This window comes from Pipistrellus kuhlii, unplaced genomic scaffold (genome assembly GCF_014108245.1).
Source record: "Pipistrellus kuhlii isolate mPipKuh1 unplaced genomic scaffold, mPipKuh1.p scaffold_m20_p_9, whole genome shotgun sequence".
Lineage (NCBI taxonomy): Eukaryota > Metazoa > Chordata > Mammalia > Chiroptera > Vespertilionidae > Pipistrellus > Pipistrellus kuhlii.
This window is the reverse complement of record NW_023425595.1, coordinates 23,835,156-23,852,293: the sequence shown is the minus strand read 5'-3', so window position 1 is coordinate 23,852,293 and position 17,138 is coordinate 23,835,156. Positions and strand designations below refer to the sequence as shown.

At 42.5% G+C, this 17,138-nt stretch overlaps 1 protein-coding gene across 1 annotated transcript; it reads right to left on the bottom strand.

Moving 5' to 3' along the window:
• Positions 1 to 8: 8 nt before the first annotated feature.
• LOC118712446 (vitamin D 25-hydroxylase) lies at positions 9 to 11,642 on the bottom strand. The gene is made up of 5 exons (XM_036426142.2): positions 11,373 to 11,642; positions 6,718 to 6,859; positions 3,477 to 4,109; positions 1,660 to 1,989; positions 9 to 289 (listed from the first exon to the last, which is right to left on the bottom strand). Exons 1-5 carry the CDS (start codon positions 11,595 to 11,597, stop codon positions 114 to 116), a joined length of 1,506 nt encoding a protein of 501 aa, XP_036282035.1. The 5' UTR covers positions 11,598 to 11,642; the 3' UTR covers positions 9 to 113.
• Between the last annotated feature and the right edge of the window lie 5,496 nt (positions 11,643 to 17,138).

Genomic DNA, 17,138 nt, shown 5'->3' with positions numbered 1-17,138 from the left:
TTTGTTTACTTTCTGATGCTGTGGCTTTTGACCAAACACACACACACTGATTAAACTACGTTCAGGGATGAGGTGAACATAAATGGCCTCATTCCACATGGCATCGTGCCCTTTCAGCGTCTTTCCACACAGATGAGGTAGGGCTGGGGCTGCAAGGTCATGCCCAACCTGGGCTTCAGATCTGGAACCAGTTCATGGGGGAAATGCAAGTGAAACCGCTGCAGCAATGCTGTAAAAAACAGGAACATTTCCATCCGAGCCAGCTGTTCTCCAAGACAATGTCTTCTTCCTAAACAGAAAAAAAGACATTGTCATCTTTTTAAAATCCACGATATTTACCTAAATGTATGTCTAATACATTACAAAATAGATGATTAAATTCTGGAAATCTGGAATTTAAAAGAAGTTATAAAAGGTTATTCTTATTAAAGAACTTCCTTGCCGAAACCAGTTTGACTCAGTGGAAAGAGCATCGGCCTGCGGACTGAAAGGTCCCGGGTTCGATTCTGGTCAAGGGCATGTACCCTGGTTGCGGGCACATCCCCAGTAGGGGTGTGCAAGAGGCAGCTGATCGATGTTTCTCTCTCATCAATGTTTCTCTCTCATCAATGTTTCTAACTCTCTATTCCTCTCTCTCTTCCTCTCTGTAAAAAAATTAATAAAATATATTAAAAAAGAAAAGAAAAAGAATCTCCTTAAATCCTAAAGAATAGGAATTGGCTTTTCATCTCCCAGAACCTATTTCTTTACCTTCCTGGACTTTTGTAAACTTATTTGTCCCTCCCCCACTTCCCTTGCCGTTGCAACAGCGACTGAGGTATGCTGTGAAAGATCTAATTTGAAGTGTGACATTTTGTTCTACAGAGTCAAGAGAAGGTCATTTCATTTCAGATGACTCAATGTGTACCCTTCCTCAATTAAAGGAAGAGTTTCCAGTCCATCTCCCAAGGGTCTTGTGATCTGTGCACATCTTTACTGCAGAAGCAGTATTTTTAGAAAAGAGATATAATAAACTAGGAGCCAAGAGAGCTCGATTCTTGTTTCCCTTCAAATTATGATTCATTCCCCTCCTTGGATCTGTTCTTCAAGCTACTTGTTACTGACCTTCTAGCTCTTGCAGTTTTGATTAAAAGCCAAAAAAATCCACAGACAAAAATGTTTCAAAAGTCAGAGCTCTCATCAGTTTCTCTCTAGATACTCAATTAATGCTTGTTTATTTTTTAGTAGTTATGGTGTTAATGACCTCTAATTAAACTATTCTTTCCTGTAAGAATCAATGCTATGTTTTCAGAGTTGAATACATAATTCTGCAACAGAGAACTTCGGATTAAGATGTTATACTAATGCAATGGCCAGAGTTCTCAGTGGTTAGAATATAAACCCTCACACTGAAGGGTCATGGGTTCGAAATTTGCATGTATCTGGATTGCAGGTTCCATCACTGCCCCAGTCAAGGTGTGTGTGGGAGGCAACCAACTGATGTGTTTTTCCTCACAGCGATATCAATGTCTCTCTCTCCCCCCTCCATCCCTTCCACTCTCTAAGAAACCAATGGGGGAAAATATATCCTTGGGTGAGGCCTAACAACAGCAAAAATGTTACACTAATGAACCACCATTATACTTGTCCTGAAGTTATGCTCTGTGAACGTTCACTTACCAAGGGAAAACGGAACCAAAGCTTCCTTCTTGGAAAAATATCCACTGCTATCCAGAAATCGCTCTGGATAGAATACTTCTGGGTCTCTCCAGTACTTTTCATCAAAGTGTACAGAATAAAGATTTGTGATTACTGTTGTGCCCTTAGGAATAGAATAACCACGTACAACTGCATCTTCAGAGGTTGCATGGAAAATCCCTAAAGGCACTATATTACAGAATCGTAAAACTTCGTGCAAAACGGCGTCAGTATAAGGCATTTTGCATTTGTCTTCCCAAGAAGGCTTTCCATTGGGTCCCATAATTAAGTCAATCTCTTTCTGTACTTGTCCTGTTAGAGAAGAAAGTGTTCGAGTTATTATGCAATCCTGAAAAAGTGTATCTAAAGTAATTTCCCTTTGTGGTAAACAAGGGATAACCTGTAATAATAAGTAGGGCATGGGCCCACCCAGATGCACATTTTTCATGGTCTGGGAGTTTATTTAAATACTAGGGGCCTGGTGCACGAAATTCGTGCAAGAATAGGCCCTCCAGCTTCACTCCCAGCTGCCCAGGAGCCAGCAAGTCCTGGTTCCCCACCCTACCCACCCAGGAGCCGGCATATCCCCACTCCCTGGCAGCCCAGGAGCGGGCAAGTCCCTGCTTCCCAGCTGCTGGGAAGCCGACAAGTTCCCACTCCTGGCCTCTGGGGAGCCGGCTCTACCTGGCTTCTGTCTGGAGCACCACCCCAGTAGCCTCCCATGGCCTCCCTTCCATTCAGCAGGCTTCACACCATTGGGCACCTGCATATGCAAATTAGCCTCCATCTATGATGGGTTAATTTGCATACTCACTCTGATTGGGTTAGGGTGTAATTGAGTAATGGTTAATTTGCATATTTCTCTTTTATTAAGTAAGAAGATATACCATATATCTTCTACCACCAGTAATCAATGCTTTGGGTAACTTTGTTGTGAATAACACAGTAAGAGTAATAAAAATCAAAACTAGAATTGGAATAACATCTCACTCTCAGCAAGAAAAATAGTAAAGCATAAAACTTGATGGGAACCAGGTGGAGGGAAGCTATGGGGGGAAAAAAGAGGAACAACTGTAATAATCTGAACAATAAAGATTTCGTTCTGGTCCCAGTTCTGCCACTTCCAGTGAATGAGCCTGAGTACGTCAGTCACTCAGCCTCTCTCATTTATAAAATAGGCATAATAGAGCCTGTCTCTAAAATATTTACATGAATTGAGATAATAGATTAGAAAACTTGCCCAGCTAGTGTGACTCAGGGGTTGATTATGGACCTATAAACCAGGTTGTGTGCAGTTCGATTCCCAATCAGGGCATATGCCCGGGTTGTGAAATTGATTCCAAGTGGGGGTCACGCAGGAGGCAGCGGATTAATGTTTCTCTCTCTCTCCCTCTCCCTTCCTCTCTGAGATCAATAAAAAATTTTAAAAAAGGAAATTTTGGCCAAAACCGGTTTGGCTCAGTGGATATAGTGTCGATCTGCGGACTGAAAGGTCCCAGGTTTGGTTCTGGTCAAGGGCATGTACATTGGTTGCAGGCACATTCCTGGTAGGGCGTGTGCAGGAGGCAGCTGGTCAATGTTTCTCTCCCATCGATGTTTCTAGCTCTCTATCCCTCTCCCTTCATCTTTGTAAAAAATCAATTATGTATAAGGAAACTTTGTATAAGTATTAAATATTTTTCTTCTTGGCCAACCCTGCAGGAGTTCCAAAATAAACTGCTTTGGATGTGGCCAAAAACTCTAAAACATGTGTGAGTCCTAAATGTAATTTCAGACCTTGAGATTGAGAGAGTCCTTACCTTGAATGTTAGGATAAAGCGCCATGAAAAGAATTGCCCATCGTAGCACATTGGTTGTAGTTTCAGTTCCAGCAATGATGAGTTCACCCACAGAGAAAATTAGGTTTTCTTTGGAGAAAGTAGATGATGGGTCACTTTTACTCTGATCCATCTCATCTAAATAAGCATCAACAAAATGCTGAGGTAACTGAGGCTTTCTGTTGAGAGAAGCTTTTTCAATAAGCCTGGAGAGAAAATCATAGACCACGGCAGCATTTCTGAACAGCTGTTGATGTTTTCCAAAAGGTAAGAGGCCAATCCATGGGAAGGCATTATACAGGAAGACTGAGGCACTGGCAGCTAGCTCCACATTCTCACTAAATAGCTCAATCATGTGCTGGAAATCAGTGTCTTCGTAAGTGAATCGTTCTCCAAAAATGATCAGATTGGTTATGTTTGAAACAGCATTTGTTATTAACTGTTTGAAGTCAAAAGGTCTGCCTTTGTATGTTTCAACAGCATCAATGAAAAATTTGGTTTCTTCTAAGATTTTAGATTCAAAAGACTTTTGGCCATATCCAAAAGAGCGAAAGCTGTTTACAGCTAACCTTCTGTGATCAGTCCAACCTCGGCCATATTTGGAGTTGAGTAAACCTGGGGGGAAAAAAGGTAAAAAAATTTCTATAATCTCTGTCTCTAACAGCTAAAAAGGCTATGGAGAAAAGAAAGGAAAAAAAAAAAAAAAAGAAAGAAAAAAGATGGTTATTCTTCAAATGATCTTTCTATAAAACTAAAATTAGATCCAGTGGATAACAGCTGTTTCCTGCTACTCATTTGCCACAGAATATCCTATATAATAGAGGTTATATACAAATTGACCCTCACACTCTCGCAAGATGGCTGGCAGGGCAGGGCAGTTGCGGGTGATCAGGCCCACGGGGGAGAGTTAGGCATCAATCAGGCTGGCAGGGGAGCAGTTGGGGGTGATCAGGCTGGCAGGCAGAGTGGTTAAGGGTAACATGTACTTAACTCAACATTTCATTCATAATTTGTACATAGATATACCTATGATAAAAAAAAATGTCATGTTCTCTTGTCTACATGAGATACCTATGTAATCCACATTCCATTAACTTTTGTGCAACAATTTTTAATTTGGAGCTTATTATAAAGTTAGCCATCTATAATGGGGTCTTTAGTGCTGTGCAGTGATCTTATATTTCTGCATTTCATTTTCTTTCTATACTCCCAGATGACTATTCATTCAACAAATATTCATTCAACTTGTATTCATGAAGCACCTGCTATTCTAAATGTCACAGATATATCAGTGAACAAAAAAGGCAACAGATCCCTACTCTCATGGATCTTACATACCCATGAAGAGAGGCAAATGAACACATCAAGTATACAGCAAGGAAGCAGGTAGTGTGGCCAGGAAAAGCCTCACGGAGAAGGTGACACAAGTAAAAACATGGAGATGATCAGTAAGTCAAGCAGATATCTGGGGAGAGATCACTGCTGGCAGAGGGGACAGCTGATCAAATGGAAGGGCTGGGATGAGAGCAAACCGTGGGTAAAGGTATACATGTTCAAGAAAGCACAGAGGAGCCTTGTTATAACCCTACACTGGCAACTTATGTGCTTGGGCAGTGCACATTTCCCAACAGGGGGCTAATTGTGCCCTGATTGATTTTAGAGACAAAGAAGGGAAGGAGAGGGGAAGAGGGGAAGGAAGGGATGAAGGGGGGGAGGGGAGAGAGAGAGAGAGAGAGAGAGAGAGGAGAGAGAGAGAGAGAGAGAGAGGAGAGAGAGAGAGAAGGAGAGAGAGAAGGAGAGAGAGGGAGAAAGGGAGAGGGAGAGGGAGAGAGAGAGAGAGAGAGAGGATGAATGGGAATGAGAAACACTGATTTGTTGTTCCATTTGTTTATGCATTCATAGTTGTTTCTTGTATGTGCCAGGATAATGCTCTCTAACCAACTGAGCTACCTGCCTAATTTATTATTTAGACAATTATTGCAGAGGCTGGAAATTTGTTTTATTTATATTATTGCTTTAAGTATCATTATACTCTGGCCTAAAAATTTGGCCTTTAAAAAAACTAGGGCTTTCTTTGCATTAGTTGATTTTCCTTGTGATATAATATGTGGTTAATTTTTCTTTTTAATCAATGTCTTTTTAATCTATCTCAGCAAGTTACTATAAAGTTTACTTTAAAATTAAATGTGAAGCTCTCATTAAATTGGAGAATTCTGGACACCATTACTGTTAAAACTCTTATATTATTACTAGAAGCCCAGTGCACAAAATTCGTGCATGGATAGGGTCCATAAGCCTGGCTGTGATCAAAGGCAATCAGGGCCTTTTGGCTGCTGGCCAGGTCTTTCCTTCCCCCAGCTGGCTGCCGGCCAAGGCCTTCCTTCATTCCGTGCCCTCCCTGTGGTCAGCATACATCATAGCAAGTAGTTGAACTCCTGGTGGGTTGAACTCTCCAGGGGAGGATTTGCATATTAGCCTTTTATTTTATAGGATGTATCAAAACCATTGCATCTAACTTCAGCATTCTAGACTTTTTGTTGCTGCTTTCTTCTCAATAGTTCTGTTAGCATTTAGCCCTTTTCCCTTGTTAAATATGGAATCCTTCAACACTGATCAACACTAAACCATATAAAATCCTAGTCCTTTACACAAATACCACAATTCTTTTTTTATATAGCATACTGATTAGTAGCTAAGAAAGGCTGCTTCAGGTTCTGTAATCTTATAAGCAAAATGATAGTAAAAATGTCACCACATACTTAAGACTGGCTTCAAAAGGACCAGTGTGCATGCACGTATGTGTATTCCTAATTTGTTTCACAAAACTTGCATAAATTAAGTACTAATTCTTTAAAACATTATGTAAAATATTTACTAAAACTGGATTGCAACAGTAAAATTAGTATGTACCAGTCTAAAATACAGGCATCAACAAAAGTAGGTTTACAGCTGTTCCTATGGAAAATAACAGAATAATAAATAATCTTAAGAGGATAAACTGTGGTTCACATACTCACAAATGTAAACCAAATTCTGCCCACCCTTGTATGACTGAAATGGAGCCTGAAAGTCCTCAAATACTTGGTCTGTAGCCTAAACTGATTAATTAAGACCTTCTATTAATCAGTACAATAGAATGCAAACTCTACATGCTAAATTTACATAAAACAAATATGACTTGAAATAGTTTAGTCAATCACTAAATAGGTAAAAAGAAACATACCTCCCATTTTTGTCATCTTCATGAATAAAGGAAGGCATGGTCTGTCTGCAAAAATTTCGCTTTGATGAACAAGGCATTCCTTTACTACATCATAGCCATTGAGAACCACAGTGGATATACCTCCAAGATCTAAACTGAAGATCTTTGAGGAAGGAAAGAAAAACAATTAAATGGAAAAATGTATGGAGAAAGGTAAGTAAGAAAATTAACACGTACTAAGCAGCTCTCCCAGATTTGTCACTTCCCTGAAAATATAGGCACTTATTTCCTACTCAACTGATAATGTGTAGAGTGCCTTCTCTCTACAAGACATATGGAACACTATGATTTCATTATGCATTCGATGCCTGAAGACATAATCTTTCAAATGGTATAATGAAAAGAGTACCAAACTCAGCAGGCCTGTGTTCTAGCTTAAGCTTTGCCATTAAAAACATACACAACCCTGTGCATAAACCTTAACCTTCTGGGGCATCAGGGCTGCCATTGAAACTATGGTACTTGAGTCAGATGCTCTTTTAAAATTCATTCCAACTCAAAACATTCAATGATATCTAGGAATTTCCTTCTACATCCAAGATTTATGAAGAAGCATCACCATGTACATATCATTTATTACTCTGGACTTAGGAAAAGGGACTGTCAAAGGCATGAGACAACTTTGAAGTATAAAATTCAAATGAGTAAATTTGAAGATCTAATTGGCTTTTTGAATGATTCATGATTGGATAGTATTCCATCTAATAAGGAGAAAGGAGCTCCAAAGAGCCGTAGAAAAGAAAAAAAATTTAAAGGCAGAAGGGAAGTGTGAAAAGGAAATTAGCAAAGAAAGCACTGTTTCAGGCAAGGTCACTCTCCTAAGGGAAACAAGGACATCTGTCCAGCACATAACCTGACTAGTGCTGACCAGGTACTTTCAGGTTGACTGGTCAGAGGTTACATTCCTGGGAAGGTTGAAACTGCAGTTAACTTAAGTCCTAGTTTGCTGACATGGGATTTAGCACAAGTGACTCCATGCTGTCTCCTTTCACAGCATTCACCACACAGGCCCAGGTGACCCTCCCTCAGCGGAGGGGAAGGCAAGACAGAATATCCATGCTATGTCTTGCTGGAGCTTCTCTTCTGCTTCACCCCTCGGGTTCACTTACAATGTCACACCTTTTATACACAGGCCCATAGGGGACTAGTCCAGTGAGAGAACAGTGCTACCTATCAGTGGGATGCAAAGAATGCTTATCCCCATCCTCTCAGGAGTTGGCTGAGAGCTTTTTACCGTCAAAATATTGAGTCAAACAGGCAGAGCTGAGCTAGCCATGGTTCACACTACTCTGGGAAAACAACAACAACAACAACAAAAAGACCAAGAGTCTTGGCAGAGAATAGAAATTCAGCAGAAGTAGCGACAGCAGCAATACTGATGGAAACCTCCAAACAGTAACAGAATCAACCAGCTGAGCAATGGAATCTTTGGCTCAAGAATAGGCCCAGCTGAGCAGTGGAGTTTTTGGCACAAGAATCAACCAGATGAGCAATGGAGTCTTTGGCACAAGAATAGGCCCTGCCAGCTGAGCAGTAGGTGCGTCTGGAACCCAGAGGAGCATGGGCTGCCTGCCACAAGCAGTGGAATCAGTGAAAAGTGGCAGTGTAAGGGTTTCAGCTGAGCAAAGGTGGGACTTCTCCAGTTCCAGAAGCAGTAATGAAAAGGAAGGACCTGCCCAGAAGGGTAATTTTCGCAGATATAAAGGAGAAGCTCCTCTTCCTGTGTGTCTCTTCTACTCTCGATACTCTATTACACTTCTGACTGCATATAAGGATGAAACTTCAGCTCCTGAGTGCTGCCATCTTCACCCCAATGTCCCGTTGGCTCGGTGCTGTGCAGCCCTTCCCTTTAGATATCCCATTTCCCATCCTTAAATAAATTCACTTTTTCTTTATCCAACGTCTGAGATGGCTATTTAACCTGCCCGTTTGCACCTCCATGCTAACCTACCATGTTCACCTTTCAGTTACTACATAAATAAATAAGTTGTCAATACCGCTTGCCTTAAAGTAATTCTTTTATTTTCCCACGTGTATTACCTGAACATAATCTGTAAAAACCACTTGTTTACCACTTTACTGGCTAGGGAATCCTTTTCAAAATTGAAATAAGATTAAAGTAACTGCAAAAACTTATATATATATTAAGAGGGAATCTCCAAGGAATTGGCAATTCTTGATGTAGTACATTTCTATTTAAAATTGCCTTTAAAATAAATGTATAAAACCTGAGGACTGGTTGTTTTCCTTTCAAAAGTCATAAAGGAAAACTGAACTCACAGACTTCATAAAAGAAGTGATTGACAGTTCTCATAAGCAATTTCCAAGTCCTTTTTTTTCCTGCTAGCACGCATCTCCAAATTATAAAAATAGTGCAAAAAAGAAGATTCCATTTACAAATAAGCCCTAGAAACAGCTTTCCACAATATCCCAGAAGCATAGGAGATAAGTCTCCTTCCACTTCCAAAAAAAAATTTGTATAGTATGTTATAACTGTATAGTGTATTAACAACTTACACTAACTTTGAGACATTGTCAGAACTGGGAAACACCTCTAAGATAATGGAAGATCTCTAGGGGTATTTCACCACTAAGATAAAGATCAAGTGCTGCTGTGGTTAAAAGGTAATGTTAGGTAGCATTCAGGTTTAAGGCACAGTCAGGCAAATAGTGTCTACTCTTCAATGCACATATCTTCTTCATTTTTGTTCCTTTCTCTTTTTCGACTTCTCTTGCCTATTAAAAGAGCTTGATTTTACCACCTCCAGTAAAAAGCCCTCTTTGTAAAGTACCACAGGTGTACCAGCAATAAAACCATTTACTCATGCCAAATTCTTAAATCCATTGATCTACCCATCCCAAGGTAAGTTTTCCGGCATGTTTCTAATTTAATTTGTAATTTATTATGAGACTTAGATGACTCCCTTCCAGAAAAGGATGTTCAGTGTAAATATAGCATTCCTTTCAGTTCAAATCTTTATATATATAAGAAATGTATTCCTATTCTGAAAGACCATTAAAAAAAACTGGTTTTAAAAGAAGTTTGAGTCCTGGCTGGTATGGCTTGGTTGGGAGTCATCCTGTGTACCAAAAGACTGTGGGTTCAATTCCTGGATGTTTTGCTCTCAGATTGATGTTTCTCTTTCCCTCTCCCTTCCACTCTCTAAAAAATCAATTTAAAAATCTTAAAAAAAAAAAAATGTGTTTGAATCCGTAGGCCTAATAAATTGTTCTGCAATTAATAACCAAGAACATTTGAGTAGCACTTAACTGCCCTCAGTTATTCTTCTCATTATACACATGAGGAAAAATTAAGATTCAAAGAAGGTAAAATTTTGTTTTCCTGCTCTCATAGCTAATGATTTCTCTAGAATATTATGATGTTCTGTACCGACACAGCAGAGATCAAATGTATTAATGGAAATACACTCAATTCCTGGAGAACTGGAGGGTATAAAATAAAATCTAAGAATTGTGTGTTTGCTTTCCTCAGGCCAGCTTCCTTTTAGCGATGAAACCATTAGTGAGCTGCAGAAACCTAAAATAATTCTTGTAAAACCTGGTTCAAATAAGGACTGAAGCCTCAACCTGAAGCAGTTGCCAAACAGCCCTGCTGTACTGTTCCCTCAAAGCCCTGGCCACCGCTTGTGGTCCACAATTAGACTGATTTCCCCCCCTCTTATTACTGGAACTCCCTGAAGTGGGGCTGTGTTTGCCTCCCTGTCCTCTTCACCCCTAGTTCCTGGCAAGAGTCTGGTTTGTTGTTGCCCATAAATGAATGGAATCAAAACAAAACAGGTGAGCTGGGTCAGTGCCAGTGCTCTGAAACGTCTGCCTCCTTCCGAGGTCAGGCGGGGACACTGACGAACACAGGCTGGTGTCCTGGCCCTTTCCCCTGACGGTGAGCAGCGGGGTGGCTGTCTGCAAGTCACCGGGCATTTCTGGGGCAGTTCCCTCCTCTGTAAAAAGGGAGGCGCAGAGGGCTCCCCGCTAGGCCCTTGTGAGTTTAAAGGAGTCCATAGTGAGGGGAGGCCCACAGCAGGTGCAGCCTCAGGGTTTGCTGGGAGGATGCTCCCGGCCTGTCAGCCGGACACTTGACCACCCTGCGCTGTGGAGCTCCGTAGGGACTTTTAGTCATTCATTCACTCACTCACAATCCTTTACCTCTTCGCTGTGGCCTTCCCAAGTACTTGCTAATCCTCCCAGCAAACGCCTAAACAGCCTTTCTTAAGTGGAAATATTCAAGAAATCTATTACCTACTAACCCTGTCCCAGAACTCACACGCCTACTTTCCCCAAGAAAGAGGCGTGGGCTGGCCCCTGGCACCGCACTCAGCCAGCGGAGGGATGGAGCCCACAGGGCCGCTGCGCAGGCGCGGGAGCCCAACCCGGCGGCTAACGGGACGCCAGGAGCCCAAGGGGCGCGGGGCGGGTCTGGGTCAGGCCCAGGCCGAAGGCCTCAGGCAGGGGAGCGGCTTCGAGGGCTTCCCCGACCCAGGAAGTAGGAGCCCCACAAAGCCGGAAATACACGGTCAAGGGTCCGGGCCCCGAGCGGCCGTCAGCCCACCCGGGAGCAAGGCCCGGGCCCTCCCTGCCCGCGGCCCGACGGGCTGTACCTCGCCGTACACCCGGCTCTGCTTCCTCATGTAGACATGGGGGAGCTCGGCGGAGGCCGCCAGCGAGTAGATGTTGCCGATAAAGGGCAGCCCCGTCGGACCCGGGGGGAAGCCCGCGGGCCGCCTCTGCTTCAGCAGCTGGCGGACCCCCAGGGCGAAGAGCAGCAGGAAGAACGCGAAGCCCAGCGCCCCGGCGCACGCCTCCGCTCCGCCGGGCCCCCACATGGCCAGGACGCGGCCCGCGGACTCCCGCCCTGGGACGGCCCGCCCCCGCGGCGCCGCCCCCCATTGGCCCGTCGCTCTGAGGTCCCGCCCCGAGCCCCGGGCCAATGGCTGGCCGCGTGGAGGCCCTGGGCCCGGGGTCAGTGACCTCTGTGCTCTGGGCTCAGAGCTGGCTGCAGGCAGGGGTTGTGCCCCTTTGGCCCTGGGCGGGCAACGTTAGGCGGGCACCGAGCCTGGAGGCATTTTCAAGGGGCTGACAGCTCCCTCACCCTGCTAGGCACCTCGTGGCCAGCCCAGAAGGTCTTTTTAGGAACCTGGTCTGCGCATTTCAAATTAGGAAAACTGGACAGCTTATCAACACTGACTCGGACAATCTACAAAATCTCAATTAGAGAATTGCTCTATCAATATATATATATATATATATATATATATATATATATATATCTTACGCCGAAACCAGTTTGGCTCAGCGGATAGAGCGTCAGCCTGCAGACTGAAAGGTCCCGTGTTAGATTCCGGTCAAGGGCATGTACCTTGGTTGTGGGCACATTCCCATTTGTGGGTGTGCAAGAGGCAGCTAATCGATGAATCTCTCATGGATGTTTCTCTCTATCCCTCTCTCTTCCTCTCTGTAAAAAATCAATAAAATATATATTTAAAAAAAATCTTACTATTCATCTGTTCTTTCCTCATGTTTCGAGGTATTTCTGTGTGTGATCCCTTGAAAACTGTGGTCACGCAATATTTAGGTAATCTGGGTTAATTACATCCTTTTCTCCCTTCCTGGTCTTCCGAGACTGGTTACTCCTTGCCATGAAACCTAACAAGTTCACAGGTCCCAGGTTATTAGGACATGGGCATATGTGGAGTGAAGGGGGACATTATTCTCCCTACTATGGGAGGGAAAGCTGAGGAAAATCTTCCAAAGAGGGAATACCAAGAGCAATGTCTCTCACATATAAACAAGCCCTTTCCTCTGAGAGTGTGTCCGCTCTCTCACCTGTCAACATAAGAAACGCCCAAATCTATAAGAATTTATGAGTTTGTTTGTTTTTTTTTGTTTTTTGTTTTTTTAGCCAAACCAATGATAATTGCTGGGTAGCACAATCTCAACATATTGAGAAAATGCTGCAGAGAAAGGCAGTTCTGCACCTTATTTTATTCATTAAAATCAAAGGAGAGGACATAAAGGAGTTACATGAAATCCACTTGTGGTAGATTAGGTTGGCTGGAGAAAGTAAAGGGGGAAAATCTCTGAGGTTGGATAAGGAGTAAAATGGATAGACACTTCTTTTACACTGGTGGATATAGAATAGTTAACAATTTTTACAGCACATAGAGATGGTAAGTGAGGGACAGGATAACAATGAGGGGTTCTGTGGTCTCTGCTCTGGTGAGAAATTGTGTCCTAAAAGGTCTGGAAGAAGAAGATCATGCTGCCATTCCAAAGGCATGTTATAGATGCAAAATAGACAATGGACAGGCTCAGTTAAGATAAAGCTTGATCTTTATTTTTATTTATCTTTTGGTTAATCCTCACCCATTGATCTTTTAAGAGAGAGTGGGAGAGGGAAGGACAGATGTGAGAGAAACACACCAATTGGTTGCCTCCTGAATGTGCCCTGACCAGGGCCCAGGCCAGGATAAACTGTAAGAGATTATTAAACTGTAAGAGAAGCCTGCAACCAAGTTGCCCTTGACAGGAATCAAACCCAAACCCTTAGGTCCACAGGCCAAAGCTCTACCCACTGAGCAAACACTGGCTAGGGCAAAGCTTGACTTTGTCAAGAAAGATACTGGGCCAGGATGTGACTACCTGCCATGACTTGCTTTTAGTTAGAAAGTTTTTATTTCAGATTATCCTAACATGGTTGGTCTCTGAGATTGTATAACTCGCATGCAGGCCTTCCCTGAGCTTGTCAGGTTCAGTATGTGGCCCCCATTTTATTGGTCCACATACTTTGTGTATCTCTGATGCAAATACACTGGTAATGAGGACAACCATTTGGTTAACCTTGGCATTCTCACTGTCGAAAGTTTTGTGCTCTCCGAAACCTGTTTGGCTCAGTGGATAGAGCGTCAGTCTGTGGACTGGAAGGTCCCAGGTTCGATTCCAGTCAAGGGCATGTACATTGGTTGTGGGCACATCCCCGGTAGGGGGCGTGCAGGAGGCAGCTGATCGATGTTTCTCATCGATGTTTCTAGCTCTCTATCCCTCTCCTTTCCTCTCTGTAAAAAAATCAATAAAATATATACTTTAAAAAATAATAAAATAAAATAAAGTTTTGTGCTCACTCTCTGGCATATGGACATTCCCAAAGTCTGAAGGTGAGTTTCACAGGATCCCCAGGTACAGAATATCAACCTATTGAAACAGGGTATGTTTCACAGAATTTTTAGCCATGAAATATCTGCCTACTGCTTACTACAAATGCCTGGTATTTTATCTTTAGAGATAACTTAAATTTCTTATTAATCAAGAATCTTCTAGTGAAATGTATAAATTGTAAGACATTATTGCTAAACCCAGTCCTCAGTGACATAACAAAGGCCAGTGGAGATGACCAAGGATGGATATTGGGACTTGGGGTGTGGCACAATGCCAGAGGCACCAGGAACAGAGGAATGGTACTCATGGGAAGCCTGAGGTCAGCCCTCCCTGCCTTCCCCAATGTCATCAGTCTGGCCACAACTGTTACGCAGTATTGGTATGCTGTTTAAGAGTGGCCCCCTTGCATCATTTATATATATAAAGAATTCCCTTTCAAAAATAACCTGCCATTCATTTAAATTAAGCAACATTTCTTGTTTGACATCCCCCTGGCCATATACTAGCTGAGCACAGCCTGAATCCTGAGAGCTGCCTAATTGCATTGATGAGAGGCCTGCCCCTACCGCCCCTTTGAGAATGATGGAGGCAAGTCCTCAGAAATCACTAAAAGTTTCTCAGAACATGGATCTTTCCCTGTCATCATTTATTATGGTCTCTCAGTGCTCAGCAAAAAAAAAAAAAAAAAAAAAAATTAAATTAAAAATAAATAAATAAATAAATAAATAAAAATAGCTCACTGCATTTGCTCCTAGTGTGATAGCGAACAATAATGTCTGTCAACAGAGTTTATCACGACAGGGATGTTTGGCAGGACAGAAAGTGAAGGATCGCACTGTTTCTTGGCAGGAACCATCTTCAATATGCAGGCTGGAAAGGGTGCCTGGAGAAATGTGAAAACCCTGTACATGCCTCTCAAATTTCTGCGTGCAGACAGAAATGATTTCAACAGAGGCCAGTGCTGCTGGGCAGGATTGAAAGCCTCTATTTAGGCCTTTGGGAACTATCCTTCCAGGGTTCATTCTGAGGGCCAGGGTCAAATGAGAGTGTCTCCAGGGCTCCCTGCCAGTTCATAGATGGCTCTGAACTGAAACCCTGGCCTGAGTCCTGGGAGCTGGCCAGAGAGTCCTTCCCCAGGGCAGAGATGCAATGAGCACAAATGTGCCTCCTCATCTTCCATTATGGGTACTCACAGTTGAGTTTCACTGGAATGAAGAGGAAGTGAGAGCCAGAGGAAGTGCCCAGTCAAGCCATTTTGGAGCCTGGGGCAACAGAAGGGGAAAAAAAAAAAAAAAGCAACAATGCTGGTCTTGGCTTATCAAAAATTCAATATCTTGTTCATGATGGATTTTTGCATTAATTTTGACATTAAAGTGTTGCATTAGCGTATTATCTTCATTACTGAGCTTTTTGGTGCCCCATTAAATTTTGCTCCTGAGGTGAATGCCTCACCTACCTCACCTTAGTCCTAGCCCTGGGAGGCAGGGTACCGAAACAATGATTTGGATGACAAAGTGGTTTGTAGGGACGAGACTGCACACTTTGATTTCCCTGACTCTCTTAAGAGCCAGGCACTGAGGTAGGGCTATATCATATACATCTCATTTTGTTCCAACAACTTTGAAAATACTTTCTTTCCTAAGGGAGAGCCATTTGTAGGTACCTGGTAGCACAAAGTATTTATTTCTCTGGGGTTTTGAAGACCAGCATTTTGAGTGTGAGGTAGGAAGGGCATAATTTTCTGGGCCTGCAGGACATGGAGGGCCAGTAAGACTTCCTATTTTCTGCCTATCCCCAAATTATCCCACTCCAGACCCGCTCCAGCCTCCTTCACTGGGGAGCCTTATGCAAATGCTCCGGACCATAATGGCCTCCACACTTGAGTTGCTCCAGCCCTTAGGCTCCTTATCACTCAGATCAGCTTTTACCTTTCAGTAACTTCTTTTTTTCATTAATGATTTTATAAGAATGACTGGATTTCTGGAGGGTAGGATCCCTGTCTTATCCTTCTCCTGAATTCTAATATCCTAATTCATCATTAGTCACACCACAGTCCCTAAATCCATGCTGGATGATTGGCAGGATGTACCTGGGAATTCTCCCTACAGGGCCAATTTGCAAGCTCCGGCAGAAGATGTGTTTTGCCTCTAGGTTTATTCACCAGGCAATCACATTGGAAAGCATTTGTCTATAGGAAGGCATTGTGCCATCTGCAGAAAATGTATACTGAGAGAAGCATGAGCCCAGATACAAATAGAGTCTGTTTCAAACAAGCAGGAAGGAGCCCTACTGCTACCTGAAGGGCATAGTGCTCCTTTCTGCTTTTTCTGTCTCTTCTGAGAGAATCACTCTTCCATATCAGGTGGGATGTGAAGGAATTTTCCTGATTATGCCTCACACTGTAATGACATATCCTTGTACCTCTTGGTTACAATTCTTGGAAGGCATAAGTGAATTGGTAGGGTTAACATGGCACGAAGTTTATAATACTTTTCGAGGATTTTAGAATTGAAAGGAACACTAGGGAGCATTCAGTCCAAATCAAGCTCCACTTTACAGATGTGGAAGCTGAGGCCCTGAGTGGACAAATGATACTCAAGGTCACACTGAGTTAGTGGCAGGAACAAGAGCACAATGTGCCCATTGCTGGAGCTTTGTTCTTTCCGCTTTCTCAGGCCGCCTCAGCTGAGTGGGTTAAACCTAAGATTTGATACTATGAGGCTCCAATGCAAAGACAGTTCACAGATGTTTGAGTTCCAATTTGAATAAAATGGATTGATTTGGTTAAGCAGATTCATCAACACAGAATAAATTGAGTTGAGAAATTTTCTGCTGGTGTGTAGTGTTTGTCTCTTTTACTTAGATGTAGGAAAATGTAGTACTCACTCTGAAATCAATGAGTAAATAAGCAATTTTCTGCCACAAAACAGGAAGTTTCTCACACGTTGGTGTCTTTGAAAAATTTATGTACTGTAATGGTATCTTTTATTAGAAGCAGTATGGTCCTGAAAGACCTGACTTTGGAGCACAAACATTGTCTCAAAGAACCAGGTGTCTTAGCAAATATGGCAGAAAATAAATATTTTAGTAAAAAGCCTATAGTAGAATTGCATAAATGTTGATTTTTAGATTTAGACATATTGGGAATATTATTACTGAATTTAAGTTTAACAGTTCATAGAACATAAGTATCTTATTTTTGGTATCAAGGT

Bases quoted from the DNA above. Each gene is read 5' to 3' on its own strand.
- LOC118712446 (XM_036426142.2), bottom strand. From the start codon at position 11,597: ATGTGGGGGCCCGGCGGAGCGGAGGCGTGCGCCGGGGCGCTGGGCTTC. The intron at 6,860-11,372 runs GTACAGCCCGTC...CCTTCCTCAAAG, and splicing joins AGAGCCGGGTGTACGGCGAG to ATCTTCAGTTTAGATCTTGG. The intron at 290-1,659 runs GTAAGTGAACGT...TTTTCTGTTTAG, and splicing joins TTTGGTTCCGTTTTCCCTTG to GAAGAAGACATTGTCTTGGA.